At 47.6% G+C, this 21,420-nt stretch overlaps 3 protein-coding genes across 6 annotated transcripts; all 3 read right to left on the bottom strand.

Annotated features, from left to right (window-relative positions):
- Nucleotides 1–125: 125 nt before the first annotated feature.
- Nucleotides 126–8,602, bottom strand: LOC128771360 (carbohydrate sulfotransferase 8-like). Of its 3 annotated transcripts, none has more exons than XM_053886746.1 (4): nucleotides 7,738–8,602; nucleotides 2,440–2,582; nucleotides 1,527–1,567; nucleotides 126–1,366 (listed from the first exon to the last, which is right to left on the bottom strand). In XM_053886746.1, the coding sequence occupies exons 2-4, from the start codon at nucleotides 2,546–2,548 to the stop codon at nucleotides 437–439; spliced, it is 1,080 nt and encodes a 359-aa protein (XP_053742721.1). In that variant the 5' UTR covers nucleotides 2,549–2,582; nucleotides 7,738–8,602; the 3' UTR covers nucleotides 126–436. The 3 variants fall into 3 exon arrangements, with proteins under 3 accessions (XP_053742721.1, XP_053742722.1, XP_053742720.1); XM_053886747.1 differs by lacking the exon at nucleotides 7,738–8,602 and adding an exon at nucleotides 6,195–6,334; XM_053886745.1 differs by lacking the exon at nucleotides 7,738–8,602 and adding an exon at nucleotides 6,029–6,338 and having other exon boundaries at nucleotides 127–1,366.
- A 741-nt stretch (nucleotides 8,603–9,343) lies between these two features.
- On the bottom strand, nucleotides 9,344–14,417 carry tph2 (tryptophan hydroxylase 2 (tryptophan 5-monooxygenase)). Its single transcript, XM_053885240.1, has 11 exons — nucleotides 14,286–14,417; nucleotides 14,004–14,132; nucleotides 13,071–13,254; nucleotides 12,911–13,011; nucleotides 12,763–12,830; nucleotides 12,492–12,688; nucleotides 12,004–12,139; nucleotides 11,810–11,936; nucleotides 11,635–11,730; nucleotides 10,881–11,014; nucleotides 9,344–9,607 (listed from the first exon to the last, which is right to left on the bottom strand). Exons 1-11 carry the CDS (start codon nucleotides 14,400–14,402, stop codon nucleotides 9,433–9,435), a joined length of 1,464 nt encoding a protein of 487 aa, XP_053741215.1. The 5' UTR covers nucleotides 14,403–14,417; the 3' UTR covers nucleotides 9,344–9,432.
- Nucleotides 14,418–15,458: 1,041 nt separating this feature from the next.
- On the bottom strand, nucleotides 15,459–21,390 carry LOC128770730 (fibroblast growth factor receptor substrate 2-like). Of its 2 annotated transcripts, XM_053885547.1 has the most exons (7): nucleotides 21,028–21,390; nucleotides 19,353–19,444; nucleotides 19,181–19,272; nucleotides 18,436–18,622; nucleotides 17,099–17,233; nucleotides 16,853–17,016; nucleotides 15,459–16,758 (listed from the first exon to the last, which is right to left on the bottom strand). In XM_053885547.1, the coding sequence occupies exons 3-7, from the start codon at nucleotides 19,244–19,246 to the stop codon at nucleotides 15,739–15,741; spliced, it is 1,572 nt and encodes a 523-aa protein (XP_053741522.1). In that variant the 5' UTR covers nucleotides 19,247–19,272; nucleotides 19,353–19,444; nucleotides 21,028–21,390; the 3' UTR covers nucleotides 15,459–15,738. The 2 variants fall into 2 exon arrangements, with proteins under 2 accessions (XP_053741522.1, XP_053741523.1); XM_053885548.1 differs by lacking the exons at nucleotides 19,181–19,272; nucleotides 19,353–19,444; nucleotides 21,028–21,390 and adding an exon at nucleotides 17,518–17,545 and having other exon boundaries at nucleotides 18,436–18,580.
- Nucleotides 21,391–21,420: the final 30 nt, after the last annotated feature.

Below are 21,420 nucleotides of genomic sequence, written 5' to 3'. Positions count from 1 at the left end.
AATACTAAACAGACATATATATATATATATATATATATATATATATATATATATATATATATATATATATACTAACTTTTATTATAGTTTTATTCATTATTGCATGTTGTTCCAAATCACTCAACCTGGACATTCTGGACATGATACGCAGCTTCAATGTCGATTCATCATCGACACATTTGATCTTGGTGAACATTTAAGATAATAATGAGAAGCATATTTATTTATTTATTTTTCCTGGAAGAATAGCAATCAGTATTGTAGTTCCAAAAACCAACACCGGAGGGAGACAAGACACAAATGGAAAAGGCTACGGGTCAATGATTGACGTCATGCCCCAGGAATTGTTTTCCAAAACCTGCAGCTATTTGCGAAATATTAAGGCCAATAGAAGTCCACTCCGAACCAGGCAGGCCTCAGGAGTTCAGCTGAGGTCCTAGAAGGGTTTGGTGTAGTTGAACATCAGGTAGTCCAGGTAGTACAACTCGTAGAGCTTTTGTCTCTCTGTGGCATTCAGTTTGTTTAAGTAAGAGTGCGTGATGGCCGCCGACGTCCTCGCAGCCAGCGGGTCGCGGTCTTTCAAGTGTGGAAAGGTGAGGGTGGCCGGCGCCCCGATGTCGCGCAGGAGGAGATTGGCCTCCTCCTCGAGTCGCTCGAACTTCCCGATGAAGTCGTACTTGAGGAGACAGGGGTTGCAGAGGTGAGCCACGGGCTGCCAGTGGCTGTCCATCCAGGCCGGCCGCCGCAGGTCCAGCAAGTACTGAACAAATTCCCTGAAGGTGACGCCGTCGCCGCTGCTCCGAGCAGCCTGCGTGGCGTTGGCTCGGTACCTGGAGATGATGGCCCGTCCGAACACAGAGTGGTAGTACGGGTTCGGGTTCTCGAATTTGTCCCTGAAGGCGGAGACGAGGCGCTGGAAAGGCTCGCGGACGAACAGGACCTTGGTGTAGGAGCGGAGCTTGTTGGTGATGGCGTCACGGGGATAGCTGTCCAGCTGCTGCAGGTGGTTGCCGTAGTGCACCTCGTCGTGAGGGATGAGCCGGGCGGAGGCGGCGCTGCCCCCCAGCACCATCAGCACCCGCTTCCAGTTGGAGCAGCCGGCCTTTGGCACTTCGCAGTACAGCAGCTTGTATCGGTTCTCCACGAACACCCGAGACACGTGATGCCTCAGGACCGGCACGTCCGGGTAACCCAGCTTGGTGCAGACGCTGCGGATCAGATGGCGCCGGGACTCCAGCTCCCACTCCTGTAGCTTCTCTGCGTCACCACCAGGGGCATCAGGCAATGTCTGGCTGGTCTGTGGAAGGTCACTTGTGGTCGCTGGCTGGACGGTGGTGGCCTCATCTGGTCGAGCGGCAGCAGATATCTGTGGGTCACAAGGGCAGAAGACAGACCGGTGATGTCACTTCCTGAGATGATTTCCAAAACACTAATATTAACTGCAAAACATTAATATTAACTGCAAGTTAATATTAAAGCAGGAATAAAATATCTTCATCTTCAACATCAGAAAGGGCTGGACTCACCCGGTCCGCAGGTCCACTTTGACTCAGGCGGATCTTCAGGCCTGAAAACACGTGGACAAACACCTATTTAGAACCGAGAGTTTGCAGCAGGGGGCAGGAGTTCAGGAGCGTGAGGACCCGGGTCACACTTAAACAGAGACCATGAGCAGATCCAGGTCTGACCAGGGTCCTCAACGTCTTTATTTATAAACAGCCTTGTGTTTGCATGCCGAAACCCGACACCTCCACCTCCCCTGCAGAAGCCTGATTCAGCAGCGTCCAACAGCTGTGAATGTGTTTGCTCTCTCCCGATGGGCCTGTTGGTGGGTGTGGATCACCCAGACGGAATTGAGTTGAGTCGGACGCCGTTTCGCTTCACCACACCGGAGGTTACTGTTGCCATGGTGAGTCAGTCATGTGACTGGAGCCAGCTGTGTTTATGGCAGGTGTGTCGGCCGACATGTGAGCGTTGTTCACTTATTGATCTCTACTTCCTCAGTGATCACATTTCATTGATTATTTCTTTAGGTCCATTATGCAAATGTCACAATGCTGCCGCCCCCTACTGGTGGGATCAGGTATACAGTCACCCACTTCCCACCTTCACCCAACGCTTGGACAAAAGTTGTTAGTGTCAAGCACAGCCGGCCGCCACTATATAAAAGAGCCATTCTGTTTTTGTTTTTTTTTGTTTTTTTTAATAACCCTGAAGAACAGATTTAAATTGTTGACAATGGGACACGAAGTGATGATGACATATAGCTGAGAGAGAAGCAACTCTCTTCTTCACTTCCTGTTGGGTTTTGGGTAGAAAGCAAAATCTCAAAAAGGTTGGAAATAAGCAGCTCGGTGGAGGTCAGCGCTCACTGAGTGCTTTTCTGGTTCAGATAAATAACAGTAAAAATATTTTTTGACAGAGGAAGTCAGGACTGACCTGAGATCTGCAGCGCCATGCGCGCCTGCATACACACCAGCAGCAGCGACGTCGCGCCCAGCAGGACAAACATCCAAACTGAGCGCTGGGCGGAGCATGATGACCACATCGCTGCGGGCCAACTCAGCCGAGGTAAGCTCCACCTACGGGACACACAAGGAACTGCGGTTAGTTCGGAAATTGACCTACACTTTTCTGTCATCTGAGCATGTCATCTCCCACAATCCCTTGCCCATTGTCTGCGCAGTTTCTACCCCGGCGAAGGTCAATCCCAGCGTTCGAAGGTCACATGACCTGGACTTCATCTGGCTGTCCCACCCTCCCCTCCCGTCACCATGGAAACGCCTCAACTGAGGCGATGATGGGGAGGAGAGGAACATGTCAGGACGCGTGGACTGAAGCATCTGCTTCCACGGAATGCAATCACATGACTGTCACCTCCATAGACTCACGGAAGCCTCCAACTCCTGGACGTCAATCACCTCCACCCGAAATGTTAATACAATCAGGAGTTTAATCTGAAAATCCTCTGAAGTGGTTAAGCCACCTCCTCCGCCACAATAAAAGCTCGGCGTATTAATCCCTCATCTGCTGATGAAAGCCGGCTAGTCTGATCCAGAGCCCCGTCCACACAGGAGGTCCAAACCCACCAGCACCAGGGAAGTCTGGTCTCTCCTGCTGCTGGAGGTACCGGGCTCAAATCCAGCTCTGCGCCTGGTGGGAACCTGCGTCCTCACTGTGGGGCAAGTCTGTGCTCCTCACGCTACACTCCCTTGGGAACTCCGGTTTCCTCCCATCATCCAAACTGACTACTCCACGTGTATGAGTCCAGAAGTCCTGTCCATGGCGTCCCCCGCCTGTACCCTGATCCAGACCACATAGGAACCTGGTTTTTGGGAAGCATCCAACACATGGTCCCAGGGGTCTGATCTGCACAGAGCCTTTGTTTCCCTCAGCCACTGTCAGATGAGTCCAGTTCAGTCCTTTCACTCTTGATAATTGTCTCATAAAATAATCCCACAATATTAAAAAAAAGGTCTCGCAGCAGAACTCCAGGCTCAGAGAGGTCAAAGGTTAATAACAGCGCCACTGCAAGATCGGATTACGACTGGGATGATCTTCCAGTAAACACAATCAATGATCAGTTCATCAGGAATAATCCTCCAGACACGTTCGGCCTCACTTCCTGACCACTGGAAAATAAAACAAAAAACAAGGTCGAAAAAAAGGGAATCAGAGTGAGGGCTCATTAGCAGCACGGCTCCTCAGCCGGGGTCACGTGAGGTCAGACGTGATTTCCCAGGGCCCCTTGAGAGTCATGTATTTATTCAGGGAAATCCATATGTGGGTCAGCGTGGATAATCTGTGGTACCGTGGAGACGCCGGGGCCCAAGATGATAGAGACCTAAAAGTGGGACGCCAAAAAAATAATAAAGAAAATCTGACGGCTGGTTGGCAAAGTTGGTCTTGTTTGAGGTTGGACGACAACAATGAGCCGAGTCAGATTGCTTCCCTCAAGGGGCCCCTGAAACTGAAGCCCATGACTCTCCCCCGGGGCCCTGCATCAGAGAGAAGCTGAAAAACAGGGCTTTTTTAATCAGGATTTTTGTTCTGATGATGATGGTGCAGAAATGTCACCCAACCTCACCGCCATGGCGAAGTACATGGACGAGGGGAAAGTGGACTTTTGGGTCGACTTTGAAAGCCTCAACACATCAACATGCAGCGCTGGAGGCTGCATTAAAACTTCAAAATAATAACTGGGTTTCAGTTTGGTTCAGAGTCCTGGTTAAGATTAGCCATATATTTTGGATGTTTAGGTTTAGGGGGAGAGGCTGGGGGAAGGGTTAAGGCAATGAGAGGTCCACACAAGGAGGCAGATGCAAACAAGTGTGTCTGTTATTTTTAGCGGATAGTCGAGAAATTATTCAGAGTTCACACCGCAGCTCATCCTTGACTCTGTGCGAGGAAGTGAAGAAGAACCACCAGGCCCCATCCTCACAGATCAACTCAGACTCTGCCTTTCCATGCAGAGAGTGGCCCGAGTGAGCAGCCGAGTCTGGTTGAGTCATGTTCTCCCAGTTTACATGCATTAAAAATCGAGCTATGAGTAGTTCCCCTCCATGAGGAGGGGTGGCGCTGTGAGCTCTTCAGTCCTTCTGGTTCCTCTGAGCGAAGAGGAAGAGCCATGGAAGCTGACAGGTAGCGAGGAGCCGTTTCAGACTGTTATATTAAACTGTGTAGACAGATGAGCTAGTTTCACTTCAGAGGGCCAGAGTCAGCAAGCGACGGTTCAACGCTGTCACCATCATCGCCAAACATGCTTCCTTCGCCGCAACTTTCAGAATGAAATCAAATATTCTGGGGGTAATGTTGTCTAAGTATCACAAGAATGATAAATGTGGTGTAACTGACGAGTCGCAGTTTATAAAAACAACCTGAGTGAAGGAAGTGTGAGACAAATCTGCAGATCATGGTGGTGGCCAGTTCCAAAACACAGCTGATGTCAGGTTTGTCATGTGATCACCGCAGACATGGGCTCAGACCAAGGACAGACAACACTGCATCAGGCTAGACACACGACTTCTCCATTGTATAGAAAGTTATTAGACACCATCAGACCGTCATAAGTGGAGAAGTTTGTTTACTTCTGCTAGCTCATGGTCCAGCTACTCAGCTACATGCTAGCTTAGTCCAGCTATTCCCCGCATGATCCAGGTCCTGTAGTCTGACCAAGAGAAATTCAAATTTGTAGACGGACTAAGCTGTTTACATGCATTTTGAAGTCCAAGCTTAGCTGGTTTTCTGGGCCGTCATGTGACCGCAGAAAGGCCCGGCATCAGGGTTGAAAAAGCTGTTTGCTGTGGAGGACTGTGATGGTTGGAATCACCACTTCTACATCATTTTACTGAAGACAAAAGCCTTCATACAAGATGAATATAGAAGAAGGGGAGTGCCGTCATTCTGAATGAATGTGGAAATTAACAAGGCAAACAAAGGGGATATTACTGTCTATGAGGCATGAACGATTTTTTTCGATTCAAATGCACTTTGTGATGTAACAGAGTGCGATTTTCAAATAGCAAAAGCTGCAATTTGGAAAAACAAAAAATGTCGTGACTCCAGCATTGACAGCAGCGTCTGATGACCAAGCAGGACCGGTTCATCCAGATTATCTGGACTGTCTGACCCGTGTCTCAGAGGTTTGCCCTTTAGTCGGTCCCTTTCCTCATCGGTGGGGTCAAGCACAAAGTGAGGATCCTCAGTGTCGCGATGGTGACGCTTCAATTGTGATGCGAAGTCTACATACAGTGTACAGCATGCGTGGGAAACTCAAGGCCCAGGAGCCAAATCCTGCCCGCCATATCATCTTATGTGGCCAAGAACTTAAAAATTACATGACTTCCTGAACGTATTGAGACTGTGGATTCCACAGTTCGCAGCCACGTAGCAGGGCTGAAATCTGCCTTACAAACATGACACCACATCCACAGGATATTCAAACAAACTGTCGTGACGGACGGAGAGTTTGCATTTTGTTTTTTAACCAGTTTTCTCAAAGGACGTGGACGGAAGTCAATAATCTCACCTCAGCTTGGTAGAAAGATCAAGTGGGATGTTGAAAATAATCCAACAACTACTACTAAGGCTGTTCTGAGGGAACTGCGTTCGAGTGCTGTGACTCTATCAAGGCAGACACTCCAGCGGGTACTGCACTAAAGTCGTCCACCAAGACATGTAAAAGTTAGTCTGACCTTTGCAAAGACACACGCAAAGAAAGATCAAAGCTACTGGTCCTCTCCTCTGTGGTCGGATGAAGCAAAGATGGAGCTTTTTGGGCACGGAGACATGGCTTTCATCTGGAGAAAGAAGGGTGATGCCTTTAAACCAAAGAACACACTCCCTACTGTTCAACATGGAACCATAATGCTGTGGGGCTGCTTTTCTGCCAATGGACCTGGCAGCTTGGTTAAAGTGGAAGGAATCATGAGAAAAGAGCAGCACATCAAGATTCTTCAGGAAATCCTAAGAAGGCAGCAAAGAACCTGAACCTGGCGGAGCATTGGACCTCTCAGCAGGACAATGATCCAAAGCATACGGCCAAGGTGGTGAAGAAATGGTCCCGGGACAGTGATATTAAAGTTATGAAGTGGCCAAGTCAAAGTCCTGATTTAAACCCCGTCGAGGACCTTTGGATGGAGCTCAAGAAACGGGTGGCAGCACGGAAACCCCCCCAAGCTCAAAGGTCTGGAAACATTTGTACAGGAGGAATGGTCCACAATTCCTGTCGATACATGGAAGAAGCTTGTGAGCAATTATAAAAATCATTTGGAGGTTGTGATAAAAAAACAACTGAGTATTGAGGCAGCGTATGAATAATTTTGGACAGTGTGATTTTTTTGTTTTTACCCCGTCGAAGATGTTTATTTACAGTTTTTTTCTTGTGTGTCCTACTTAAGTAAAATCTGAAGCGATATACTAATGTGCGACTGAAAAAAAGAAGGAACTGTTGACAGGGGTATGAATGAATTTGGGCGTAAGTGTACGTGCATGTGGGTCAGTTGGGACACGAAATGTGTGTAAAGTAAGAGCTTCCCTGCAGCGTTGCTGCGAGTGAGAAGCTTGACATCATACTAAAGTTTTAATATTCTGCACGTTCTTTCATGTCAAATAAATTTCACTGGAAGAATCTTAAATAATTGAGAGGGCGTGTTCATTTGCTGATGAGATGAAGCTGCTTCAGGTATGTGACCTATCTTGTACGTATGAGCTGTATCTGTGTAGGATTTGATACATTTTGATGGTCAGTTTGAACCTTCACAGGAGCCGGTCGCTTTTCAGGACAGGATTTTCCAGTTGGCCTTTTTCTGACTTCCTTACCTCAAACTGCCGTTTTAAAAAATATCAATAATAATAATAATAAAACGGAGCTCTGATGTTGGATCGGGGTGATGTTGGATTTATTTAGTGAAATCACTAAATAAATACAACTACAAAAAGGACCAAAACGCTGTGACCGTGTCATGTTGGTATCAATCAAGTTGCAGACGGGATTTCAATTGAGATCTGCTCCACCACCGTCTTCATCAGTCCAACTTTCCTCCTCCGAACTCATCCCATCATTCCCGCTGCTCACGAAACTCCATCGTTAAAAAGCTCCTGCACATGAAATGTCCGGGCTCCACTTCAGTTCTCGGGACCGTGCTGTCGTCACATGTCCTCAGGGGGTTTCTCATCAAAAGGAGAACTCACACTGGAGCGGTGACCCCACGACCCCCCGGACCCGCACTCACTCACCTGCGTGGGCTGCAGCATGAACGCGGGCGGCGCAGTTCCAGTCTTCTTCTCCGAGTCTTTGTTCAGTCGGCAGCCGGGCAGCGGAACTGTGGAGGCGGCGTGTGCTGGAGGGTGAGTCGGAGTGGCCGCTGAGCCTGTTGTCCGTGACAGAGAGTGGAAGAGTCCGCGGGACCGAACACACCCGAGGTGAAAGCGCAAGCGGAGCAGCGACGTCAAGCGGCGGGACCGAAACCGGATGTTGAACTAATTCGCCCTTCAAAGTGAAACGGCTTGCGTTCACATTTGTAAATATACTTAAAAAAAAAAAAAAGAAAGAAAACTCGTATTTGTTATCGAATGAAAAAAGTGAACGAATTAAATATAATGAAATAATGAGAGTTAAAATCATCAGCACTTTCTTTTGTGTTAAAGACCTTATTCATGTATAAAACTCATGGGTCAAGGGCTTTTTGCTCTTAAATAAGCGACGTCAGTTTGAAGCCCAACAAACAACACCAGACAATAAATCAATAAATGAATACCCACAACATATAAACAAATATCTTTAGATTTGTTAGTCCCACAGTGGGGAGATTCAACATGTCACAGCAGCCAAACAAACATCACAGACGTCCACAAGGCATTAGCATAAAAAGAGTGATGAAGCTTATGAAATAAATATGGATAATAATTAATTAAGAATTTATATTGTAATTTCCTGTTCAGATGAGTAGGAATTTTGTCAGGCACATGATGTGGACTGTATTTGATTTAGTCCAAAGGGTTTGTGAAACGTTTTACTGTGTGGCGACAGGAAACAGAGGACAATCTCAAAGGTTCATGTGTGTTTCCCCAGGGGACTCACCGACGCGCAGCCAGGCAGCGACGCCTCTCAAAACACCAGGGACCGGGGAGAGGAGTCCAGTCCAGACCGGTGACGTCATTGCCGCAGGAGGCTTCAGAAATATTTCATGCTACAGTTAATTATTAAAGTACATGCGGAATGCGGAAGTACTTTTTAGCCAATCTTTTATTAATCTTATTTTTTATTATTATTAATCCTTTTTAGTTTAGTTTTTATTAATCTTTTATTAATCTTACTAATCTTTTATTTTAACCATGAACAGGATATAAATGTTAGTCAATGAATTCCAGTCTCCTTAAATATTCTTAATTCATTAAATTATTTGTTTTCTATGTGGATTGTTTGCTGTAATTGTAAGTGGACTATTTATTGCTGTTTTTATTTTTTGCGTCTTAAAATATCACTAACTTTAAAAAAGGTCATTACATTTCGGTTATTACGAGTATGGATAGAGATTTAGAGCCCCCTGGTGGCCAAAAGACTCCAACTCAAGCCTCATTTTTAAATAAACGGTCTTGTAGTTGGAGTCCACTTCTTCAACGAACTAGCGAAGTATTCCTTTTTCTTAGACTTAAACACACAATTCCACGATTGTGTCTACATTTTCTTTATCTTCAAACTGTCAGTTGATCTTCTTTTTTGCTCCAGTGCTGGGGTGCAGAGACAGGAGGTGTTTTCTGACCTCGTCCGGTGGTGTAGTCAGGACTGCAGACTCATCACTTTCATTTTATTAACTTGATGATGGACAAATCAATAGCCACAGTAAAACCAATGAGGAGCCGAGATCTGAGCGACGACATCATCCAGGACGGAAGCAGCGGCGGCGGCAGCGACAGTGGAAGCGTTCGGGATCAGATGCCCATGTAGGTGTTCATCTTGCTGAGGGCATCGCAGACGGTGGTGAGGTCACAGCGAAGGTCCTGCACCACATTCTCGATGCTGCGCGTGTCCTTCAGCAGGTCGATGCTCTGCGTGTACGGATTGTAGTAGACCGAGAACGGACGCTTGATCGTCTTTGCAAACTCTCTGTCGGAGGAGACAACAGCAACACCCAGTGGACACATGAGTCGCCTTGCAAAATGTCACACTCAAAAAGTGGACTTGAGTCTTGAAAATCACGTGATAACCAACAAAGCATGTCGATACCCAAAGCTACTAAGAATATTGTCCAATACAGGCTCAGGTGGAGGTTACAATGACAAAAATTAATCAGGAAAATTGTGAAAAACTGGAGGAAATTTGATGAAAGATGGACAAATTCCAAAATTTTGTCATAGAAAGGAGAGGAATGAAGGTTAGCTGCAGTAAGAGGGAATACATGTGTGTGACTGAGAGGGAGTCAAGTGGACAGGTGAAGTTACAGGATGCAGAGATAAAGAAGGTGGAGGGTTTGAAGTATTGAGTCTCAACTGTCCAGGGTGATGGAGAGTGTGAGAAAGAGGTGAAGAAGCGGGTGCATGCAGGATGGAATCATTGGAGAAAAGCATCAAGTGTGATAGAAGGGTGTCGGCAAGGATGAAAGGGAAAGTGTCCAAAAGGGTGGTGAGGCCAGCAATGTTGTATGGTTTGGAAACAGTGGCACTGAGGAAAAGACAGGAGGCAGAGCTGGAGGTAGCAGAGATGAAGATGCTGAGCTTCTCTCTGAGAGTGAGCAGGATGATGATAGGATCAGAGGGACAGCACATGTGCTCAGGTGTTTAGGAGACCAAGTCAGAGAGGCTGGATGGAGATGGTTTGGACATGTACAGAGGAGAGAGAGAGAGCCAGTACATTGGTAGATGAAGATGTTGAGGTTGGAACTGCCAGGCAGAAGGTGGAGAGGAAGACCAAAGAGGGGATTGATGGAGGTGGTGAAGGAGGACATGAGGTTTGTAGGTTTGACAGCAAGGAAGCAGAGGACGGGGTGAGATGGAGGAAGATGATCCGCTGTGGCCACCTCTGAAGGGAGAAGCCCAAAGAGAAAGAAGAAGAGGAGGAGGAGGAGGAGGACTCCCGTTGACTCCAGAGCTGCTGAGGCGGTAGACCTTTTCCTGGACGTCACATTTGTGCGGGCTATAACTCATTCTAAACCCAGAAACATTGGAGGACCTCATATCAACTTCACCTGCTCTCACTCCTCAGCTGGTCTGGAGATGCAGCTCAGGCTGGTTTCACTGAGATTGCAGCCGAGATCTGGTCTGACAGGAAAGACCTTCGTGGCTGTTTAACTGGAACCAGTTTCACGAGTCGACCTCCGAGTTGAAGTGGAGCTAACCACTCCAGTCTGCCGCCAGAGGCGCACGCTAGCTAGCTAGCTCACCTCATCTTCTCTTTGGCCTCTTCAAAGCTCTCAGAGACGAAGTACACTTCCTGGAAGGTGGTGATGAGACACTCCTGAGTGCAGGTGGTCTTGGGTTCGAACATCCTCACGCACGCCTGGTCCGACAGCGCGTGCTGGAAACACAAACACCGTTATGCATATCTCACTCAGCGTGTGTGTGTCTTCATGTTTAAGCCAAAACTGGGGACAATATTTAGAATATTATCCAGTAGACTGGGGACAGCCTGCCACCTGGGGGTAACACCAGTTGAGGACAAAAACATGAAATAACCTTTGCAACTTCATGCTTATTATATGCACCTATATATTCAAGACAGACTTTGGACTTGGAGAACAAATGACCGTTATTTACTGTTTTAATTTATTTATTCATTATTTATAATTTATTTATTTATAATTTTACATTTTTCTCATTTCTTTTCTTTTTCTATTTTTATCCATTTTTTTGTAAATAGTTTTTCGCACACAGCCGAGATCTTGATTGTGTGTGTGTATTTACATTATTATTATTATTATTATTGATGATTACTATTGACACAGATATAAATGAATAAAAATAGAACAGAAAAAGACAAAATATTGTCATTGCCATTGTAATTCGGTTTCAATTTGGTTCAGAGTCCTGGTTAAGTTTTTAATGGCTAGGTTTAGGGGGAGAGTCTGGGGAAAGGGTTATGTCCATGCGAGGTCCCCACAAGTCAGTTAAAGCAATAGGTGTGTGAGTGTGCGTCACCCTCAGCTCGCCGATGGACGACAGCAGACCGGCTCCGTAGGCTCTCAGCTGACCTTCCTGTTTGCAGAGTCCAAACTCAATGGTGAAGAAATAACACTGTGGAGGACAGATGGTGTTGATTTAACCATCGCAGAACCAGTGACCTACAGTCACTTCAGAAGACCCCACAACACACCGTGGCCAGTTTCTGGACGTCCTCGTCCGTGGCTCCCAGCGAGGCCAGTCCGATCTCCTGGGAGAACTGGGCGAACTTTGGGTCGGCCAGCAGGGGGACGTGACCCAGCAGCTCGTGACACGTGTCCCTGCAGGACGTCGCCACAGGTCAGGGCAGGAAAGTGCAGTGGATCAGATGAGGACGACGGTGCTTACGGTTCTGGAGTGTAAAGCGGGTCGGTGCTGTGACGGACGTACTGGGTGCAGTTAAAGACTCTGTAGGCCAAGCCAGCCAGGAAGTCCCGGGGAGACAGGTAGCCTGCCACTGGTCGCACCGTGAAGCCTGACCGCTCTGTGGCCGGACACAAACTGGACTGAGGTTTGGTACCCAGAGAACAGAGGTGCCACCCTCTTCAGGAGGCACCCGTGAACCCCAACAAGCTCCCATCCCAACCTTTTAGTCAGAGCCCCAAACTTTAGTTTCAGACTTATCGCAGCAAAGTCCATAGGACGTCAAACCCCAGGCCCCATCTGACTGGACCTTCAGTCAGACCAGATTCACAGACTAGTTTGGAGAATTCTTCAAGATGGTCCCTGAAAATTTCATGTAGCTCACCTACTGTCCACTCACCTACAGAACCCCCCACCCACCTAAGACCCACGAACAAGCTGGCCAGAGGGCACAAGACTCCGCCTGGTAGTACCTCGGAGGAAGAGCGAGACGTCCTCCAGCTGTGGGATGTTGTCCTCTCGGTAACCGCAGTGCTTGGTCAGCAGTGGGAGGTTCTTTAGGTACTCCTTGCAGGCATGAGTGGGGTACAGCTTGGTCAACTCCCTGAAGACCACGCCCCAGGTCTGGACCTCCTCCACGGTGTACTCGATCCGAGGTATGGGCTGTCCACTGGGGCACGGAAGAACAGCATCACCAACTGGCCAACCACAATGAAGTGCTGAGGTCATCAACAAAAGACGTACAATTTGTAGTTCATGGCGACTTCCACAAAGTACTTCCTCCTTTGCCGATAGACTTCGTCTTTGAAGCCCTGCAAGAGATGGCAGCATGTCATGTGACCTGTCCCCTGGTGGAGCACGCTGGACGTGACTCCGTCATTCGGGATTTTACCGGATGATCTGCGTCCAGCTCCGACCCGTACATCAGAACTCTGTGGGAGCACTGGTCCAGCTCAGAGATCTTCATGGGGAACCAGGGCACGTCGTCGCCGTCTGCAACCAAGTCAGAGGTGAGCGGGTTGGATGCGGCTGCAGCAGTCACGTGGCCTCACCCGCCTCGGCGGCCCACACATGTGCGGGCGTGTTGTAGGAGATGATGTTGACGTGATCTTTCAGTTGCTGCAGGAGCTCATTGAACTCCTTCTGGCTGCAGTTGCAGTCGGCGAAGATCTCCACCTCATTGGTGACTCGCTTCGACACCCGGGACTCGATGTGGTTCAGGTTCACTCTCCTCTCCTGTCATGTAGACACATCTTATATCTTTCTAACCACCTATCCATCCATCATCTAACCATCTAACATCCATCCATCCATCATCTATTTAACATCTATCTAACATATATCCATTTATCCATCCATCCATCCATCATCTATCATCTATCCATCTAACATCAATCCATTTATCCATCTATCCATCCGTCCACCCATCTATCCTTTCATCCATCATCATCTAACATCTATCCATCCAGCCATCCATCATCTATCCATCCATCCATCTATCTATCAATCCATCTATCCATCCATCCATCCATCATCCATCTATCTAACATCCACCCATCATCCATTTAACCATCCATCCATCTATCTATCAATCCATCCATCATCTATCCATCCATCATCTATCTAACTATGTTTCCATCCATCCATCTATCCATCCATCATCTATCTAACTATGTTTCCATCCATCCATCTATCTATCAATCCATTTAGCCATCCATCCATCCATCCTATTTGTCTTTGATGATCAATAGTGAACCGATAAAGAATCACTGGTCAAAAACAAAGTGTATTCATTCGACCATCACTCTCTGATCAGCCACTAACCATGTTCGATCATGATTGTTGATTATCAATCTTCAATCAAAAGGACATAATTTCCTACTTATCGATCAATCAATCTGATCAGTTATTAACAACCGACAATTCTATTCAAAGATAAATGAACAATTACTGATGACTGAGACACTGGCTCAATGATCACTCACCTGGAAGAGCCTAAGGGCTCTCACCAGACCTCCCACCTCATTCTTCAGAGAGAAGACCACGGCGGTCCTGCCGGCGTCGGCATCGCTGTCTGGCTTCTCAATGATGGGGCTGAAGGACGGACGGCGAGACTGAGGAGGCACAAGAAAGGTCTCAACAAGTCCACGCTTGACCCAGACCCGCTGACAAGTACCGGGTCAGAGGACATGCATTTTGGTTGGAGAACTTTCAGCGACAAAGAAGGAAGTAACGGAGCGCTGGGATGAGGATGATGATGGTCTCACCATCTGCCCGCCGGTGTGCTTCTGGTGCTGGTGCTGGCGGTCGAACATGGCCGAGTCGAGCGACATCCCACGCCGAGCCCAGTACTTGCTGGAGAACATCATCATGGCGGGCTGCATGGGTGGCACTGGCCCTGGACTCTTCGCCACGTGGGACGAGGCCATGGGGTACCAGTGGGTGTAGGAGTACCAGGGATCCAGACTGGCCCGGACAGGTGCTACAGATACCTGGTTCTGAAGTTCACGCTCTGAGGAGCTGACTGCCTCCTGAGCAAGTGTCAATAAATACTGAGGAGGAGGAGAGAGGAAGAGAGGAGGAGAGGGAGGAGGGGCTTCACGCAGTAAGACGACTTGCCTGAATGGCGGTTACCTTCATCATCACTCTCATCACCATCATCATCATCCCGTTCATCAACATCTCCAATTATTTACCACCATCATCATCATCGCCTCCTTCATCAGGGAGAATATTCTGACCAGTTTCTCAAGCGTTCTGTGTGTCAGGTGGTGTTTCGGTTGGTCGACCATCTGTGAGTGACATTCAGGCGTCACACGGCCGCTTCATAATTCCCGGTCAGATGGATCTCGGTGCCGCTGATAAGCTGCTATCAGCTGCAGCGCCGCAATTTCCTGTCACAGGAAATGAAAAAGCTGTGAGACGCTAGCGACGCTTTGCTGTGACTGAAGACGCCTTTCATAAGCTGATGGAGGCTGATAAGAGCCCTCGACTCTCGCCTCCGAGGGGACTGTCCATCACAAACTTGAAAGTTCGGCCGTCAACACTTGCTCCCCTCCCGCCCCTCCATGATCCACCCTAAATGTTAATGAAAACAGTCGACACGTCCTCCTGCGAGTGACGCCGCGTGTTTGCACTACACAAATCTGGATGTTCGTGGAGCCAACATGGAGAAAACCACTGACGTCATCATAGTCATGCTGTCATAGTTCTGCTCCATAGAAAGACCGGATGGATGTACACGTCAGGAGAGACCCGTTGGCGCTCCATGACTACCAGGTCAAGAATAGACCTTCCAGCGGGACAGTTTTGGGATAAGCTTTCACTGGAAAACAGACTTGAATTTCTTCGGGTACTTTCAGGTGTCACACGAAAAACACAAACCACGCCGTGTTGTCCGCTGAGAAGTCAAACTAAAGCACAGGTAAAAACGTAGGAGACTTTTATTGTGGCAGTACGGACAGAAACAGGATGTAGTGTACCGAGAACTTACAGCAGCATGAGGTGGTCCAAGAGGAGCGACATGGAATGTTCAGTAATACTGATTTGTACCATAGAAGAAGAGGAATGCAGCCGCCATCATGACCATATGAGTCAAAAGTTTTCGTCCACCTGCGGCAATCGCACGTGACCGCAGAACTAGTCAGGTGACCTCACCAGGTGAGTCTCTTCCTGATGTGAAAATTGAATTGTATAAAAACCCCTGGTGAGTGGGCGGAGTCACGCCGTGCTCTTGTTGGGCAGCTCTGTGCTGTTATGTCGAGTCTTTCGTGACGTACCGTCGTCCCGCGGCCGAGCCTTCTGCAGGTTGGACATGGCGGCCGTCCGCTCAATGTCAATGAGGGCATAGAGCTCAGTGCGGCGGGTTGGAGTCGTGGGGGGCAGGGGAGAAGTTGGGGTGCGCGGCGTATGAGGATTGCTGCCGTCCGAAGCACCTTTGTTCCCGCCACTATTGTCCATCTCCACTTCGATGTAGTTGAGTGTTTTGGGCGGCTCCAGGTGACCCGGCAGAGGTGGCCGGCGGAAATCAAAGTTGAAGATCGTGGGGCCATCAGCACGGCGCCGAGCTGTGTCAGGTCTGTGGGCGCTGAGTGGCGCCGTCACGTTCTCTGTGTTGACGTAGTTGTGCGAAGGATCCAGCGCTGCCGACAGCGGGTGCGAGTAGCAGGGCTGCAGGCCTGCGTGCTGCGGCTGGTGGTTGTAGCCGTTCAGCGACGGCGTCTTCAGTCCGCTCGAGTCCTCGTCCTCCCAACTTGGCTTCCGCGCCTCCCACACCGGGGGAAGCGCTGGAAGGTTCTCATAGTCCAGAAGGGCCGTTCTGCGCTGCGCAGAGTTGTTGACATTCTGCACGTCAGGAGTGAGAGGGGGTAGGCGGTGTCGGCGAGGCGCTGTGACTGGGTTCGTCGACGAGCCGTTGGCTTGTGGAGGAGCAGGCTCCGCCTCCTCCACATGCCCATTAGTTTGTTGTGGCTCTTCAGCCTCCTGTGACTCCTGCTGCCGCTTCTCCTTCTCCATCAGCTGCCTCTGAACAGGTGTCGGCCCCAGAACGAAGCGAACGCCCTCAGGTTCCACCAACACCTGGGGCTCCGGTGCCGGTGGCTCTATGCGGGTTCGAGGAGGGGGTGGAGGCGTGGGCATACACTGAGACTGGGGGGACGTGGGGCTCTCTAATGGGGTGGTAACTGTCAGGGGACTGGGCTGCTCTTCCAGGAGACCGGTGGTGTTGACATACGTGTGGACCTGAAACAAGACAAGTTCAGTCTCACGGTAGCAGGACACGGGAGACCTGAGGAATTCAGGGAAAGCAGAAGCACATTGACTGGATCAGTCTTACCCCATCATCGCCGACCAAGAGGGGGTGGGTGGACTCCTCCCCCACAGACGGGAGGCGGGTGCTGGCCACAGAGGGGTGTCGGGTGGACGGGTGCGACGAAGGTTCTCCAACTGACGGGATCCGGCCCACGCCATTTGGCACAGTGGGAACAGAGTAGCCCAGAGCTTTTACACAAGAGACAGGAAAGTTAAAATACTGTATGACATGGCCACTGTGCCCACATAATAAAAGCAGGGGGCGCCATACCTGCAGGAGTGTGTCCACCAAGGCTGGGAGGCTCCAGCACCGCCTCCTCCACCACACTGATGCTGTGACTGTGCATCACCTCCTGGAGCTTGTTGAAGATTTCCTCAGCTCGGGAACATTTGAAGGCAAAAATCCCTGAAACACAGCGAAGACCACGTTAGGCTGGATTTTATCAGGCATGTTGGTCCTGTGATTGACAGGTCGACCCTGCCGCACACGCAGGGTCCGCTGAAGTCAATCGTGCAAAACACACCAGCAACTATAGGAGGGATCCCATGAGGACGAAGACGGAAATAAAAACACCACACTGTTTACACACGCACACCACTGTTAATACAGATAATCAATACTGTGTCTGATCAGTATTGGCTGATCGGGGTATCAACAAGAAGGGGACACACGGCGAGCCTGACACTTACCCTCCGACCCTCCTCAGGCCTCATCATCCTGACGACAGCGTGGGATCAAGTGAAGAAGCATCACAAGTCAAACAGTCACACAGTCTTCACAACAAATATGCCCCCTGCAGTCTAACACACGTCACTGCAAGTCCTGCAGTCTCTGATTCTGCTGGATTTCCTGAATATTTTTGTCTTTTTAAGTGGACTGGACAAATCTGCAAAATTGTCAGAAGACAGGGCCCAAATCAAATGGATTTACAGATCACAGCATGTCGATTTTGCAGCTGTTTTTTTTTTAAATATAATTTGAAGTGTAATCTATCATACTTCTCAGTATGACCGTTTTAAAAGAAAGAAACTGAGCATTGAGTATGCAAGTTGTCAAACTCACAATGTCATTGTCGACACAACGGCATTGTACACACAATGCAGAACTGACTGATTACAATGACAGACCTTCAAAAAGTTAAAAAAAAAATTAAATGCTGTGACATGATATTTTCCATGTGGTGTTGGCACTGCAAAAAAGGTCCCCCAAGAGATGAAAACCTTTTCCTGATAGAAGTCTATGTATCACCTTGTCTTCATCCTGAGAGATTAGTGACTCTCTTCAGTGAACTACTGATGCCAGTTTGACCATAAAAGCTATGCAGCTGCAGGAGGCCAATTGATCTCTAAACTTTCACTGATCAATAGTACTTCCAAAACAAGGAAATGTTGTCTGCACTGCAGGTAACACACAAACAAAACAAAACAAAGAAGTAGCACACACAAAGGCAGCAACAAACTTGACGCTGTGTTCTCTCGGGTGTACAGTGACAGACTCGTGAACAGTATGTATAACATGTGCATGAACTGTTGGAAGTTCTTTACCTATGAATGCTCATCAGCACAACAAAGCAGAACCGTAAACAACATTGAGGTGGATTAATGTACCTTGTCCGGTCTGGCAGCGGCGTCCACTCTCGAAGGAGAAGAGGTTGGAATCGTAGCCGTAGCGACGCAGACACAGGTACGGCCACCTGACGTCATCGCGGCGATGAGTGTGGAGGACAAGCTCGGCTTCGGTCAGCTCCATCACGCCTGAGCCCAGCTCGTTCCCATCGTCGTCCACATTAATGACCTGCACACCCACAACAACCTTGTCAGCGGACTCACTTGCAAACCCACTCCATTAAAACCCTCATCGTTTCTGTTCGTCATCTGATGCTGCTAATCTGCTACATGTGTTTCCTTATTGTGAGGACGCACAACAGTGTAGCTACTAATCTGATCTGAGGGCACGTGGTGAATACCTCGCGATTAGATGTGATATACGTGGAAGAGAGAAGACGAGAGGATTCACAGAGTTGTCATCATTGTTAATGAAACCGATGAAGCTCTTATCAGTACAACGGCTGTGGTGGCAGGTAAAGAAACTTTATATTATCTCAAGGATGAATGGATATAGTTCAATATATATCCCATATCAGAATGACAGATTAACACTAATTGCGGTATTTTGTTCTTCAAATGACAAGGTCCAACATGCGACAACACGCTACTGATTACACAGCACAGGAGTCCTATTAGACATGAACATTTATGGCATCAAAACAGGTTAAGATTCAAAGCTCAACGATAAGATGACAAGCATAGAAATGGTTGTAACACTGTAACACTGACTGCGAAAAACACACACCTTGAATTTGCTTTGATGGTTATCTGGAATTGACTCTTTCTCTGGACAGCTTAAGCAGCTACCCATGGCTTCTTCAGAGCACCATCTGCTGTCTGCAGGACACAAACCAGCGGAAGATTGAAGCAACAGTCATACAACTCACTGGCAGGTGATAAGACGGGAGAGTAATCACCTAGATCCTGCCTCCACTCGCTCCGGTTCCATCCTCAGAGCCCAGAGAAGGACGGTCATGCCTCGGTCACTCTGTGCCCATGGACCACAGGTCTGCAATAGCCACACACAGACAATGTGGTGAGAGGCCAGTCGTATTAAATACCACATGATCAATATACAGTGATTGAGAGCAAAACCATGAGGGCGATTGTGACCTCTCGTCCAACCAAATAACTTATTATTCTAAATTATATTGCCAAAACCGCACACTAAAGTGCATGTTACCAGCGTGTATTGGAGAAATTCTTGTGACGGGCTAAAAATTGACAGAATTGCAGAGTTTTTGAACAAATGCATTGCAAAAATACAAACAAGTAAATGTATGTGGCATGTGAGACATTGAATATGATGTGGTCAACTCAAAATTATGTAATAAACAAAATTAAAGCACACCAGTGCATGTTGATATCCTGAGCCACAGTGATGTCAGTCTTAAAGTTGCATTAACCAACATGATGTATGGCAACCACAGACAGTACTATTCATCAGAAACTGATGAAATGTCACAGAAAGTACAGGAAAGATGGAAAACTGATGCATGTCAGTACTTCAAGGAGAAACACAAGAGCGTTGGTTATGTCAGAGGTGAAGGCGGATCATCTAGCTGTGAAGAGGATTAAGTCAAATAATTAAAAGCTTAATTTTCCTGTTCTGACCCACTCTTTCTTGTTGAATGAGTTCCATTTGCATATGCTTCTGGGAAGACCAATTTTGAGTCTGCAATGGAGTTAGATTAAACAGAGTGGTTGTGATTGAGTACATTGCTCATACAGTCAAATTTGTATTGTTGGAGTTATAAATAAATCACTTTCAAAAAGATTTATTTCTATAGTGCACATCACATTGTGATAGTGGCATTTCATTTTAAGACTCAAATGGTTTAACTCAATGCTGACCTAAAAGCACATACAGCCATTTACAAATAACCATTTTTTCTAATTAACAACCACTTTCGGAGCAATTTAATGAACATTTAATGATGTCAAGGATGTAAGTTGAAAAAAAGACCGAGTCCTGAACACTTTTTCCACACTAATGGAAACAGGCAGACATGCTGGTTTCTCCAAAAGCCTCAGACTGAGATTGCATGTTTTGTCCACCTCTCTTTTCTTGACAGTTAGAGAAATGGAATTCCTTACAGGTCAAAACAATTAAGCAATTCCAGATAAAAATCATTAATTTAACGTTGACTGCTTTTTTCGTGTTTGTCAGTAGACCATCAGTTTACTGGGTAGGGCGACGTGGCGTTTACACTTAATACAAGCAGAAAACTGTGAGTGAAGAAAACAGTTCTGAGCTGGATGGAATATTTACACGTTCATAGACTCACTGAGACCAATAACAGAAGCCTAAAACTTTCATGCATTGTTGACGACTTCGGATTCCTTCAGCGTGGATGAGGTGTGAGAAGGTGTAACTTGAAGCAAGGTTTAGTTACATGCAAGTGATTTACAGAAAAGATCGCTGTTAGACGAGTTTGATTCAAAGTTATTGGTGACATGCTAAGTTGTTAGCCCTTGGCTAACTTCAATAAGCTAACACGGAGTTCCACATAATTAGCTCAAGTTAGCTCGCATCTCGCTAGCTCTTCTACAAGTCTACGTAAACATGAAACACAATGACGTCATATTTACCAGGGCCTTTATGATGCTTGATATAGGTCCTTGAAACTTTCGGGATCCGGACTCGGCAGACCTAAGCCCACGGACAGTCCTCTGGGACGAGGCGAGTAAAAACAGCAGTTAGCTCGATGCTACACGAGCAGAGCCTCCATCTTTCCACCAGAGCGCCAAAAAACAATCACAACTTCTTTCAAACACGTCTAACACTCGTGTTTGCGCACATAGCGAAACAAAAAACACTTTTAATCCATGGTAAGTCTTCGCTTTTTCACTGCAGGTAACGATATTCCGTCCAAAACCACGGTTTTCTCCACAAAAAAGCGAGTTAGTCACGGAGTCCCCGTCCGCTGCGCCGCTAGCTGCTAAATCACTGCTAAACTTCCGAGAGTTGAGGCACTGGCGTGC

Source organism: Synchiropus splendidus, chromosome 14 (genome assembly GCF_027744825.2).
Source record: "Synchiropus splendidus isolate RoL2022-P1 chromosome 14, RoL_Sspl_1.0, whole genome shotgun sequence".
Classification (NCBI taxonomy): domain Eukaryota; kingdom Metazoa; phylum Chordata; class Actinopteri; order Syngnathiformes; family Callionymidae; genus Synchiropus; species Synchiropus splendidus.
This window is presented reverse-complemented; position numbering and strand designations above follow the sequence as displayed.